This window comes from Callorhinus ursinus, unplaced genomic scaffold, assembly GCF_003265705.2.
Source record: "Callorhinus ursinus isolate GAN/ISIS: 27379988/994484 unplaced genomic scaffold, GSC_fseal_2.0 scaffold20, whole genome shotgun sequence".
NCBI lineage: Eukaryota > Metazoa > Chordata > Mammalia > Carnivora > Otariidae > Callorhinus > Callorhinus ursinus.
In genome coordinates, this window is record NW_027397082.1 from 8,390,544 (window position 1) to 8,404,985 (window position 14,442).

The 14,442-nt window shown below is 45.7% G+C and overlaps 1 protein-coding gene across 18 annotated transcripts in view; it reads right to left on the bottom strand.

The window, feature by feature from the left end:
• Nucleotides 1-14,442, bottom strand: part of TCF7L2 (transcription factor 7 like 2) — a 196,261-nt gene that overhangs the window by 180,399 nt on the left and 1,420 nt on the right. For 7 of the 18 annotated variants that reach the window (XM_025880679.2, XM_025880678.2, XM_025880677.2 and 4 more), the window contains exon 3: nucleotides 14,201-14,354. In XM_025880679.2, coding sequence (XP_025736464.1) covers nucleotides 14,201-14,354 — 154 coding nt within the window. Of the gene's footprint in view, nucleotides 1-1,830; nucleotides 1,900-14,200; nucleotides 14,406-14,442 lie in introns of those variants that run through there. The other 11 variants (XM_025880676.2, XM_025880675.2, XM_073904196.1 and 8 more) reach the window with 6 other exon arrangements.

Sequence of the window (14,442 nt, forward strand, 5' to 3'; positions counted from 1 at the left end):
CTGCACCGTGCCAGGTGGTTTGGAGAAAGACGACCTGCTCGGTCTAACAAGGGACGCTTCAGCAGCGGGTGTAAAGACACAACAGCTGCTCTGGCCTCGGCTGGTCTCCCAGTGACATGGCCCCAGCCAGCCTTGCCACACCAAGACAGAGATCACTATGCTATTCAACCTCAACAATTCCCACACCCCGGGCAACAGGATCTTCCAGCACTCCACGAGAGTGGTAGGCCTCAGGACACTTCTCTGTGCATCCCTCCATTCATCAAGACCTAGGGTTTGGGCTTGTTCCCCATCCAAGCCCTGAGTCTAAACCAGTTTCCAGGGGCAAGACTCACTACGCCGCTAATCAAAAGGAAGAAGGGTCCACCAGGAAATGTGCCAGCAAGAACAACTGCACAGCACGTTCAAGACATCAGGCTTGAAAATATCTGGGGGTGAAGGGGTAAAAATCAAGATCCCACTTTCCCCCCTCAAAGACACAGAGAGATCAGCAGCACACTGCAGACGGAAACAAAATATTTCAAAAATAAGTTACTGTTGCCTTGAAATAAGTACAAAAACATTAGGGATCCACCAAACAAAAATGTCTGCTGAGTCAGACTTTTCACGGGGGCAAGAATTCAGTTTAACTGGGGCACGTGGCTATCTGAACGTCTTATCCAGGAAGATGCAGATTTGAAACAACAGAGCCACCAAGATGCGACGTGGCTCTAGTCTGGTGAGACCACACACACACACACACACACACACACACACACACACACACACACGTTATCTGCTAGGGTGACAAGATAGGGTGCAATGGAACAACAGAAATTAGTCAACCAACTGACATCAACTTCTAAGAAGAGAAGACCTAGAGCCAGACTTCAACATCACAGCAACAGGTTTCAAAAGCCTCTCTTCAAAGGGTTAAACCAGAACCCTCAAGAAGTTTTGGTACCGTGAGTTACACCATGTGTAACATCCATCCTGGCAAAGCCAGGCAAGGCAGACAGATGAAAATTGTATTAGTCTGCTCTCCCTCGACTACTGCATTCTGTTGGCATCAGTTCAGCTCGGAGTCTATATTAGTCTGTGATTTGTTTAGCCTTTGGATTTAAGAGAATGGAAGTACTACGTGAGCAGGAAACAGGACACTCATCAGAAGCTGGGATCTGTCACCTCTCCCTTCCAGCACTTTTAATGACATATATCAACAGGTCCAAGAGAAATCAACATTTCAGGACAATCAGGTCAAAAGCGATATTCTTAGCACCACTTAATATGATTTGGATCGACCGGAAACAACTCTCTGGCTGTCACACAGCCTCCTCCACCTCTCCACCGCCCCCCTCCCCCACCCGCCCAATGCTTCCAGTTCACAGTTGGCCACCTCCTCTTACACCCAACTGAAGATTCTTCCCTAAGCCAAAAACAAGAGCCAAGCTGGGGTCTGGGTGCCCACTATGCCTGACCAAGAAACTTAACAAAAAACACAGGCTCCTCTTTCTTTCCGTCATCTTTAAATCATTTTGGCAGCATTTCTGTTCGTTTCTTTGCTTCCCACCTCCCCCAGTGAATGAACCACCACCAGCACCATCACCACCATCACCATCGTCATCACCAACATCATTATCACACCATAGTCATCACCAACATCACCACCATCATCCCCACCATCATCATCCCCACCACCATCATCCCCATCACCACCATCATCACCACCATCATCCCCATCACCACCGTCATCATCATCATCATCTAGATTGGGGGAAGGGGCAGAGAATAAAAGACACAAGAGACCTACATATTGACAATTCAAGCTTCAGGATCTCTTGCATTTCCTACCTGAATTGCAATCTGGTGTTCAATCGTTTTGTACGCAGAGTAATGTGTGCTCCCGGACTGAAAATGGAGCTGTAGAAAGAAACCAAATCAAAGCGTTCTGCTTATGTCACAAACTACAAGAAAACATCTTAAGCAGTTTATGAATAGCAGACAAACCTTCCTAGATTGAACTGCAGCCTTGGCATTCAATCAAGACCTGTGTATTTTTATTTGTTGCTATGGATAAGATGATCATAATAATCTAAGGTAAAGTTTAAAAAAAAAAAAAGCACCTATTCAATAAGCAAAAAGGGAGGGGGAGGGGGCCAGGAGTGAGAATCAATGACATGAAAAGGAAAGACGGATGCCCATTAAAACATAAAGGAAGCCAGTGTGCTGAGCGGGATGCTGCGGAAAAATTAACTGTGGGCTGCAAACAGTCATCAGAATTGCAACGTGGAGGCAAGAGGAAAGGTTGTGAGAAAGGATTCTGAGAAGCCACAAGACTGCAACAGGTACAAGCTCCCCACCATTCTAACTGGGCTCTTGCTCCCAAACACAGTTGTTTTGGGGAAAACATATATGGCAGTCAAATTTCAGGGCCCCCCCAAAGCCTTATACATTCTTTTGCAATGACTAAGCTATCCGTCCCAGAACATCTTGCCTGCACTCTAGGAGTCCACACTTCCCCAAAGAGGGAGCCAACCACGGCCAGAGGGCCACCGAGTGTTCTCAGGACCACCTATTCGGTGGCCCCTGGCTGAATGCTCGTCCCTGGCTCCCTCCAACTTTCCACAACAGAGGGTCAAATGCCTCCTGGGCCTTTCGCTCTGAAGCCCTACAGATCCCTCATCAGAGAAGTGGGCGGAATACTGAGATTCCTCACCAAATTCTCCTTTTCCCAAAACATCCTTGTTAATCTTGGGATCCTCCAGATGGGGAAAACAAACACCATCTGCTGGTTTATCTTATAAACAATACACCAATCACTAAAGGATCTCAACAGCATCTGAAAATGCATTTCAATCTGCAATACATGAACAAATGAGGAGGAATTAGATGGTCCTGGGAAATCCATGCCCATTCCCCTCACACATCGGGCATCAGCGATGATTCCAAACCACTGCTATTCCTGCTCCTGTCCTACTGCAGTTGCCAGAACACTTCTCTACTATTATAACAAAATGTAAGCTAGCTTGCAAGCGCGCTTCAGATCCAATTATTTTGTATCTTGGTCCTTGCATGAAAAATCATTCAGTCCACACAGGTTTTGAAAAAAAAAAAAAAAGAAAGAAAGAAATTCACAGAACTTTTGAACCACCTCAAAATAAACACAACACAGAAGTAGTCAAATTAAAAAAGTCTAAATTTTTATTGCTCATGGGAAAGGCTCTAAGTCCCCACTTAGGCATACAATGTGCTGAGATCATTTTATCTACTACAAATAAACAATCAAAACACTGCCTATATAGAAGTCTGCTTGCCCCCAAAATATATTAATCAAGTTTGAAAGGGGCACAATACAGATGAGGCGAAAAAATACCTTTTTTTTCTTTTACCTGTCAAAGCAGAATGATTGAACCACACTCCCTAAAACACAAGATGTACCCTGAGCAAGTGAAGGTAATGCCCCACCCCCTCGCAGCCCCCCGACACACTCAGAAACAGTTCGTCAAAGTGAATCGCAGAAAAAGAAAGATGAATTTGCACCCTTTGCCCCCCCGTCCTTTCTGTGAAAACTGCCAGTCAGGAAACAGCGATTGCACTAACTTGTGACAGTTCCACATCATCTTAAAACAACTTCTGTGCTAGGGACAGGTTCCTCTGCAAGTTTGAAATTCTTGGCTGGAGAGCAGCTCTTGGGGGGGGTTTCTCCTTCTAAGTTGAGAGGCAACAATAACAACGTGTCCCCCTTTCCACCAGGGTTTTATTCTCCTCTTTTCCAACTGCCCTATTCAGAGCTTAATGGAAACTTGTCCAAGCTTTTCTTCCCACAAACCCTGCAGAGCCCCTATAGGCAATCTGTGTGTAACCACAGGAATCTTAGATTGTCAATTAAAATTGAATGGACATCTGATAACTAAGGATATGTCGTAGAAACAAAATTTCATATAATCACAGTCTTATGAATAAATTAATGAAACTGTGGCTAATCCAAATTCAATTTTCACTTGTCCGGTTCCATTCTTAACCCTTATGTCCAATCACCACCCGGACAACACAATCTCAGAGAGAATACCACAATTAAAACAGTAAAAATGCGGCTGCAACGTCCTTAAGAATCTAGCTGGACAAAGTTAATTTAACACACACACACACACCCCATCCTAACACCCCCAAGCAAAGTAACTTCCCTCCTCAGCTGTCCAGCCACACAGACAACCTGGACCAGCTCAGAAATACACACAGCACAGGCTCCAATGGGATCTTTACTCCCAGCCAGTAACCACTGTGTTGGGACGCATGGGGAGCTAAACTTCCCCCAGCTACAGTGACAAAGACTTACAATATTCTTGTTAGTCCTTTGGATTTCCACCCCCTCTTTTCCCAAATACTACTTTCTTAAACATACTTTCCACAGCTTTTTGACTTCCCCGTAAAACACAAAGATGCCTTGTTCGTTATGGTCTAGCTTTTTAAGACAAAAACAAAATACAAGGACCCAGTAAAAACCTGGCATGCTGGACTGGAACAAGAATTTATTTATCTCTCTGTAAAAAAACCTCTAAGGAAGGCAAGGACAAGAGATGGTGGCCTTTTGTTTTTCAGAAGATGAGGGGAGGGAGGTTGAGAGATCCAGCACAGGCTCAACTGAGTTCAAGAACCAGGCTCGCACATGCCCCCAACCCTGGGACCGCCCTGCTCCTGGTCACCTGCAGCACCCCGCGTCACCTCCTCTGCCAGCAAGTACAGCTGTTACACCATGGACATGCAACGTGTCCTCCCCATGGTACCTCCCTGGGGCATCCTGGGTTGTCACCATACGAGAACTCCAGGGTACTTTTCATTTAATTCCTTCCCATGAAACTTCCAACAAAATAAACCCTCCCTTCCTGTGTGCTTGTCTACAATGGCCAAGCCCACCCACCCATTCAAACACCCCCAGATGATCTGGCCCTCACTTGTCCAAAGGAAGAACCACGAAGATGGGGCGATGCTCGGCACAGGCTTGCACAATTCCCCGGCAATTAAAAAACCAACAATTGACAATTAACTGCTTCCCATATTATTACCGTATCTTGATGTCTCGTTTTATTTCTAATCACTACTACTGGCCCTTAATTTGATGTTGCAAATACAAGACCTCAGAGATATCCAGAGACGAGAAAAAAAGGAAAACCACTTTTTCAACCACAGAGACCTCATCCTCAAAGGGGACTAAAGTAAGTAAAACCCTGTGTTGGTTTCTCCAACACTAAGTGAACCTCCAGTGTGATGAAGATTAATTTTTTTAGACCTATTCACGCCACTAAATTGGGAAAAGGTGGAGCCTAGGCTCTATTTTCCGTTTTATCACCTGGCTTTCTTTCTTATTTCAAGAAAAAAAAAAAAAATCCAGATTCATTCCCCTTTCAAAAGGTTTTGGTTTGGGGGGTTTAGGGCCCACTTTTACACTGTAGCTATTACCAAGAGCCACTTGATGCTTAATTCCCATGTCATTAGCTTAAAAGACAGAATACTTTTTTTAAATAAATTTATACCAATGTTATTTTTTTAATTTTTTATTGTTATGTTAATCACCATACATTACATCATTAGTTCTTGATGTAGTGTTCCATGATTCATTGTTTGTGCATAACACACAGTGCTCCACGCAGAATGTACCCTCTTTAATACCCATCACCAGGCTAACCCATTCCCCCACCCTCCTCCCCTCTAGAACCCCCAGTTTGTTTTTCAGAGTCCATCGTCTCTCATGGTTCGTCTCCCCCTCCGACTTACTCCCCTTCATTCTTCCCCTCCTGCTATCTTCTTTTCTTTTTTCTTAACATATGTTGCATTATTTGTTTCAGAAGTACAGATCTGTGATTCAACAGTCTTGCACAATTCACAGCGCTCACCAAAGCACATACCCTACCCAATGAAAAGACAGAATACTTTTGCTACTGCTAGTACATCTAAGACTTTTTCTTAGGTCATCAGTCCCTGTTCAGGACACAGCACCCCTAGTCCCATGCGGCGAACCTCTTCCATTTAATGGGAAATAAACTTCTGACCAGGACTCTGCGTTACAGACTGCCCTTCCAAAAAGTGCCAAGGGGGCTCTAGCTTCCACAAGGAAAGCAAAACCAGCACTGACTGGTACGTATGCCGGCTTAAACATTCCTCCCCAGATCTCAACACCGAACATTTGTACCATCCTAAAACAACAACTTAACAAAGGCATCCCCTTTTCACTTCCTGGCAATCTCCTTCAGAAATTCTGCTGCAACAAAACGCATGCCTTTAGACACAAGAACAATCTCTCCTACTGTCTCAATGTTCCATCCAAGGTCTATTTACCCTCATTAATTTTTCTTTTCTTTTCCTCAACCTGAAACCATCAGCTATGAGTCAGAGAATGATCATTAACTTTTACAGCTTCCATACACATCCACCTACTCACATTTGGGGAAAGAAGACTTGCAACATCGCCTGAGACCAAAATCCTCCATGAGAGAAAAGGAGGGAAAAAAAATGACTTCAAGAAAGTTATAGATGTAGGTCTATGGGGGGTGGCGGGGGGCTACATGAATTGTATTTCCACTCAGTGCTGCAATCTGGCGCAAAAAGAGAAAAGTTGAACTTGGTTATGGTGATAGGCATTTCTGGGCTGATTTCTTAAGAAAAACGAGATTTTCTTTAAACATCAAAACATAATTAAAGTTCTTAAACCGGGGGGGGGGGGGGGGGGGGGAATGAAGTGAATCAAGTTTCCTGCTCTTGTACGAAATACATTTCTAGCATATAAAAACACGTGGGCTAAGGTGCTGAGACATGTTCCTAACATAATATTTTTCATTAAAAGTTGCTACATTAACACTCTTAAAATGATGCCCTATCATTACTCCACTTAGCAGTCACAGCTCTGCAACTCATAACGAATTAATTTGCATTAATGTGGGTTTCGTGTGTCCTTCCCTGGGTTTACCATTGTGATTCGGGCTTTAATAAAACTGACAAGACAGTAACCATTGTGCCTTTTATTTCACTTTCCAAAACAAACCAACCCACCCAAAGACCCACACAAATCCTCCCGATTTTTTAAGCATTTTGCTAATATATTTAGTACCTCATAATTGGCCCAGCACGCAGGGACCTAGTTATCTTCTCAGTAAATATTTATAGCATCATTCTTTCCCATTCATTCTGCATTTTCTTGGGAGAATCTCACTGTAGCCTACATCTGCAATTCATTGACTTTACAATTTACCACATGTTGGGATGGGAGAGGTCCTAGCTCCATTTGAATCACTACACAAATATGCAAGTGATTTATCGGTTTCAAACTGAAGGCTGCAAGAGAAGGGACTCCACTTTTCCTGAACATTACTTCTTCTGGCAGACCATGAACAATTACAGTTCGTACTAATTAAGCTCTGTAAATGTGCTGTGCCCTGTTAATGCCTACCAGGCCTCAAATTTATTTTCATGATGCCAAACTTTAGCGAGCAATTTTAACTCCTTCAGAGCTGATCCCACTAATAATAGCCATGCCCACCCCTAGAAACACAACTGTTTGGGGCGACTTCATGACAAAAAGAAAAAAAAAAAAAGATAAAATAGAACAGGCTGAATGACCAGCCCGGAATCAGATGTGCCTAAGGAAGAAAAACCTATCCTGGGAAAACCAAAGAACACCACGGCTGATAACCCGTTCATAGATCCCACAGCCCCATCTTTGTAATGAGCTGTTAAGGGATTCATATCTGTCCCTGAGGGCTAGTAAGTTTCTGCATTCCATTGATTAGAAAATAAAACCTTTCAGCCTCGGTCTTTAAGTTTGGGTTGGATGGTTGGATCCGGCCAGAAATGACAGAGCCATCGGCCCCCCTCAACACTTAGGCACGCACCTCAGAATCCCACTCGCCCTTTACCATGTGGTCCCTTTGTAACACACACACACACACACACACACACACACACAGGAACAACCCACTTTTTAAAAAATAAAATCGGCAGGATAATTGGCCTTCTCTCTCTTCAGGGTCTCCACCACAGATGCCCCACCCCCAGGCCCTCACACAAATAACTGATAGGAAACATGTATCTGTTGCTGGATAGAGCATTTTAGGTGAGGAGTGGATTGGAACCACTATGCTGAGCGAAGCAAGTTTTTAAAAGCACCCCCCCACCATGGTACTCCCACCTCTTATAAGAAACTTCCAATCCCCAATTTCAACTGAGCTGTTCCCCCAAGCCCAAATTTTTGTCCCATCTTCTATTTTTTCCAATCTTTCTTAATCAAGCATTTATGCTGGCTACTTTTCTGTGTTTCCTCCCTCCCCCCCCAGATAACAGTGCACTTTTCCCAAATGAGTGTCCTTCTCATCCCCAATGAAACCGGGAACTTTTTTTTCTCATCCATTAAATTCCTTTAATCAACTCTCCTCACCCACCTTTTTTTTTTAAGCCCTCACGTTAACTACTGCACTATGCACCGTGTGTGTTTGCCCTCTGAGCTCAGTGGAACATCATATAAATTAAAGAGCAGTCTCTCGTATCCGGTTTCCTTAAGTTTTCTGGGAAATATGCACAATATAGGCAACACAGTCCAAAAAGGAAAAAAAAAAGAAAAAGAAAGGGAAAGGGAAAGAAAAGAAAAAGAAAAAAAGAAAAAGGAGAAGCCAGAAGACAAGGAGAAAGATGCAAACAGCTAGAGCAACTTTGCTTTTGAAAAAGGCATCTGTGCAGAGCCCCCACTGGATTTCCATCCCTGAAAGTGCTCTTTATAAATGTGTATAACAATAGCCTAGAGGAAAAGTACAAGTCAGCTGCCAAAGGAGAGGGTGTCGGTCTCAGTAAGCTCGGATTGTAGAGGTGGGGGTCACGGAAGGGGGGAGGGCAGCACTTGAGATGGGCTCCCCCCACCACACACCCCCATCTCATCACTTGTAATTAGTGAGAGAAATTTGAGCTACTGCCAATGTCTGCGGACCTTGAATATTATAAGGCCAACGTGGCGTCAAATATCTTAACATTCATAAGTGTTATGGGCTGTAAATAAAGCCTGTGGATTTATGACCCGGTGGCGCTTGCCAGCAAAGGACTGGGGCACATTTCTTTCAGCAGACCTGTCGAGGTGCAAGTTTGCCTTTGGTTGTAAAATTAACCATTTCCTTCACAAATGTGCTCAATTATAAGTCAGAGTTGAAGATTTACTTACACAGTTGCCAATATTCACTCGCAGAAGAAACTCTGATGCCCACATTACACACCCCTTCAAAAAGAAAAGCCTCCAAGAATTTGATTCAACCCCTCCTTTCAAAACTTCTGAAATGTGTCACCTTAGAACAGTTATAAATGCGGTTAAAGATATTATCTAATTCCACTTACCAGGACTAAAAAGCTTACACCTACTTCCTTGGAAAGTGCTTATTTATTTGGCAACGCCATGGTTTAAAAAAAAAAAAAAAGGAGTAAAATCACTCCTTGCCTGCAAAGCCTCCTCCCTTCCCCCAATATAATGTCATCTACTTCCTGTGTAGGAGAGAGCCTCTGCTAAATCCAGGTTGTCTCATACTTAACTGCCAATAAACCAACTTCCACATAACTTCCAGACAGCTGGGGAAAAGGTCCTCGGAGTTTTAGTCATGGTCCAGAAACACGCGTCCGCACAAAAATTTGCAGCTGTCCTTTCTCTACAGTGCATTTTTAATGTGATTCGGGGGCCCCCGTTGTGAAACATCTGACAAAATGTAAAATCCTCTTAGATACCTTCTCGTTTACCCACTGTGCATGTGTAAGAGAAGTTGCACCCGGATTTCTCAACCAAGGAAAATCTAGGCACTTTCTGCATGCACACAGGCACCTCGTGGGATGTGAGGAGGCATTCAAAACCTGCAAAGGCTTCTACTGTAATCTTTGAAAGCACAGCCTCTGGTGCAACTATTAAAATGCTAGTTTTCTAAAGCAAATATTTTTTTAATGGCGCGCAGAACTGCAGTTATCCTGGGCTGCTAACAGAACAGCATTCTTGATCTGCCAGCCCCCGGAAACCTTCCTGTAACTTTTTCACAGCTTGCTAAGAAACAGAAAGCTGACCAGCTTCCAGCAGTGACTCTAAATGAAATCCATATCAGTAAAATTAAAATCAAACTGGAAAACTCCTAGCAAGAACCGGGATTGTCTGCCTCCGAATCTTTTCTCAGATAGGGGGCATCAGTAAAAGCTACTTCCCTTGAGCAGTCCAAAGTTTCCAAAAACACTTCTTCCAGATAAGCACTTCAGGCCCCCCAGCTGCCTAACAGCTTGTTTCTGGGGGTTCAGAAAGCTTTAACTTCAACAAACTGCAAAGCGCTGGCACATTAAATTTATAATCATTAAAATATGACTTATTGGGTGAATGTTGAGCCCATAATCCATACTGCAGACATTAAACCCCAACCTATAAAGATTAGCACAGAATTAATACTGCTGCATTGAGATTGGAATCTAAACATGTTCGCCATAAATATTTCTGAAGGAGATGAAAAACAATTAGCATAAATACCAAAGAAGGGCAAGAACACCTGTTCTTTTTCAGGGCGATAAGCATTTTATTGTTCTCTATTTAAAATGTAATGACCTGTGTAATTACAGTAATATTACATTGTTATGTAGGGGCTTGGAATGTCACACTTTGAAAAGTGTTGTCAAAACAATCAGGGGTGAAGGTGGGGGGTGAGGGGTGAGGGGACAACCAGGGAAGGACCACCATTAACCCTTCACACTCTAAGGTCTAGACCTTTTGTATTAGAAAGGATTATGTTGTTTGAGTGAGGAAAAAACATCCATTTTTCCCAAGCCAGAAAGAGAAGATGTTTGCCCGGCTAAGTTAAAACCCCAATGAATAGGCCCCTCTTGGTTTCTTTTACATGCTGGATTCCAAGTTCAAAAATGAATTCAAGATGCTGCTTATTTATCTGTTCAACCCAGTAGCAAACAGCTCAGTTAAAAAGCAACTAACTTTGGGATAAAAGAAGATGCGAGAGCTCTAATTATCAAGTCTTAAAAAGAAATCTCAGACCTAACTAGAATCGCAACCACCCTATTCCTACTTCTCGTTTGGCAAGAGGGAAAAAGAAACGTGAAACTACTTTTTCCTATCAACTTTAATATGGTAACAATACTCTTATCTTTAGTATACAAATGTTACCACAGTTCTAATATTTGCTGTTCTATCACTTCCCAGCTACTTAACCAGACCTCTCTCCTTAATGTAGTTTTGTATTCGAATCTGTCTTTTTAAAAGCCCTTCCTATTACTGTATCAAAGACTAAATTAATGTTATGCAGAAAGCTCTGTCGGTTTTAAAATAAAATTATTACTATCGAGCTTTAGGGCGTCTTCGGCAATTAAAGCATTATTCTTGAGATAATGTATTATTCATCATAGCTGATTTAACGATACTCCCTAATTCTTTACATTCTTAAATAGAAAAGCAGAAATCAGGGATCCGAAGAGTTTGCTTTTTTTAAAGGATGCAGCTGCTTACAGGTACACTAATAAGGAACAGAAACCATAGCAAACACACCACAACCAAGGAGGGCCGGGAAAAGAAGAAAGCATCCAGCTAGTTTGTCTTTACACCTTGCCCTCAAAAACACACTCTATGGAGCACTAAGAATTTCAGATGAGCATGAAAAGACCCCTTTCTTGCCTATAGATGCCCTCGGCAGCTGTATCAAATCTGGAATTGCAAGCTGGTCCTCTGATCGAAGACGTCAGGAGTGACACGCAACCGCCTCTCGTCCCCATTTCTATTGCTCTGCTTACCGGCCTAAATAAATAACTTTAATTTTGGAGCACAGGATCTAACCCAGGTAACAGGGAGGAAGGAGGAAGGGGCAGTACACGCAAAGATGTCTGTTGGTGTTTGACATGCAAATCTCAAAACTGCCTACTGAGTTCAGAAATGTCCTCTCATACTCGATCTGATGTCACAGCACAAGGCCACCCGCTACGTCCACAATTAAAATAACTACAGCGGTCTATTCCAATAATGCCCACAAAGGGAACTGAAGGTTGGGAGCCTTCCTTTTCGCACCAGGAAATCATTTATTTGCCTTTAACAATTTCCCTGTTTCCTAATTACAGCACAACACAACTGTTCAAGTTTTAGGCGACAGTGTGGCAAGATTGTCAGCGGTCAGACTGGGAGTTTGAAAAGAGTCAAGAAGGCCAAGAAGCCCGCCATCAAAGCTCAATACTCAAATGGCCCTTCGGATGGCTAAGTGGATTTTTAAATAATAACAGAGAAGAATACATCGAAGGGGGAGGGGAGGAGAGGAAGAAATTCTCAGGGTTACTTTGGAATGTGGCTTGGTCGGGTTGGTTGGTATACAAACCCTCTGATTCTGAGCCGAATGCTCCCGGTTTAAGATGCCCACGAGCTCCCAAGAAAAATACAACGTAACCGGTCTGTGCTTCCCCTGCAGCTGCAACCCCACAGCCCGGCCCCTGCAGCCTGAAGGAGCTGGCCCTGTAGGAGGAGGTCGGGCTGAAACGCTCTACCAGCTTCCCAAGCATGCAGAAGCCTGGGTACAGGGAAGGAGGGAGGGGGGATAATTATTTCTCTTTCCTAGCCATAAAAAATGACCGTTCTGGCATGCCCTTGCCCTTTTTGCCAGGGCCCAAAAAACAAGTAAAACCTGATAGTTAATATTTTAATGCTTAAAAACACTTGTAGATCGGATCGCCTCCCGTCCAGCCAGCCCTCGGCCATTAGCTCCGAATCCACGGCGGCTGAACACTGGGTACATTATTTCAAATTGCTATCTCGAGTTACCGAAAAAGAAAAAAACAAAAGTAGTGTGTGTAAATAAGGGGTAGGAGGACCAAACCAGAAAAGGTGCAAAATGACAATCCCGGGAAACCCGGCAAAACGTCCAGAGGTGGCTTCTAGAGATTAGCAATCCAGGCTTTTTGGAGGAGGTTGGGATTGGGGGGAGGGGGTGGAGGGAGGGGTTCAGGGCGAGGGCAGGGGGCAGAGGCCGGGCGGAGAAGGAGATGAGCCTTATTAACAAAAGTCAGGGGTGGGCGCGGAACGCACGCTGCGGGAAGCACCCGCGGAGCCTGGCACCCCGTACCGCCCTGGGGCCCCCAAAGTTGGGTGGCCCGCGAGAAGCAGCCCACTTCCTTGAAGGAGAGGCGCCCTTGGCCTCCCTCACCTTCTACACATCCTTGGGCCGGCAAACCCTGGTCTCTGATCCACCCCCCGGGGCCCACTGAGGGCCTTCTCGGAAGCTGGCGAACGCAGACCCGGCTATAAACCCCAAGGCACCAAAATTCCCTAGAAATACATCGAGTCCGCTCAGAGGAGGCCATCCCCGCTGTACACAAACCAAGAACCCGGTCACAGGGGCCTCGCCATTCCGCGCGGCCCGGGAGAGCCCGCAGCCCGCGCGCCGGGCAGCCGAGTCCACCACCGCGCCCAGGGCGCTCGCGGCCCTGCGGGGTTGCCAAAGAAAAGCCAGCCCAAAGCCCCCAAGTTTGCAGTGGGACCAGTCTGGGAAGCGTGACCTGCCAGGGGAAAGGGGGGAGGGGGACTGAGAGCCAGCGATCACCACTAGAAAGCTAAATAAATAACCAGCCGAAAGAGAAAGCCGAGGCGCTTCTCCAGGGCCCCGGGCTCCGCGCGCTCGCTACTTCTCCAATCCAACGCCTGCAGGAAAATCCACTCTCTACCCCGCGCGTCGGGCGCAGCCCAGTCACTCGGGCCCTGGCAGCGGTAGCCAAGGGGTTAACCGGGGAAAACCCAAGACGCCACAGAAGAGGGAAGGAAGAGAGAGAGGGAGAGAGAGAGAGAGCGAAAAGAAAGAGCCACACAGTCATCTTCCCAGGGTGAAGAAACAAACACCACCACCACAGGGGGAGGGGGGAATCAGAGCGCAAAAAAAAAGTTCTTCTCTTTCCCCCCGACCCAACAAAGCCCTGCTTGGAAAGAAAGGTCTCCCCAACATCACGAGGCAGCAAACTGAAAGCAAGAACATGGCGAAGTGCAAACAAATCCAGTCCACAAAAGGCAGAAAAGTTTGGAGAGTTTCGGGCTGCCTGGGCCGCGAGCGGGGGAGGGGAGGCGGGGAGGGGAGGAGGCGGGGGGGGGCGGGGAGGGAGGGAGAGAGGGAGGGGGGGGAGGGGGCAGGGCAGGGGCCGCATGCGGGGCCGGGCAGGCGGGCGGCGGGCGGGGGCCGGGCGCAGAGGCACTTACGGTTCGGGCGGTGGGCGAGAGCGATCCGTTGGGGAGGTAGGGGCTCGTCAGGTCGGGGATCATGATGAAGGGGTAGCCGGGATACGGTGGCCCCTTAAAGAGCCCTCCATCTTGCCTCTTGGCCGCTAACATGGCGGGGCGGCGAGGGGACGGCGGCGGCCGCGCCGAGCGGGAGAGAGCGAGGAGAAACTTTTTAGAAAGTGCCTCAAGTAGCCGGGCGCCCCGGCAGGGCCGGCGCGCGG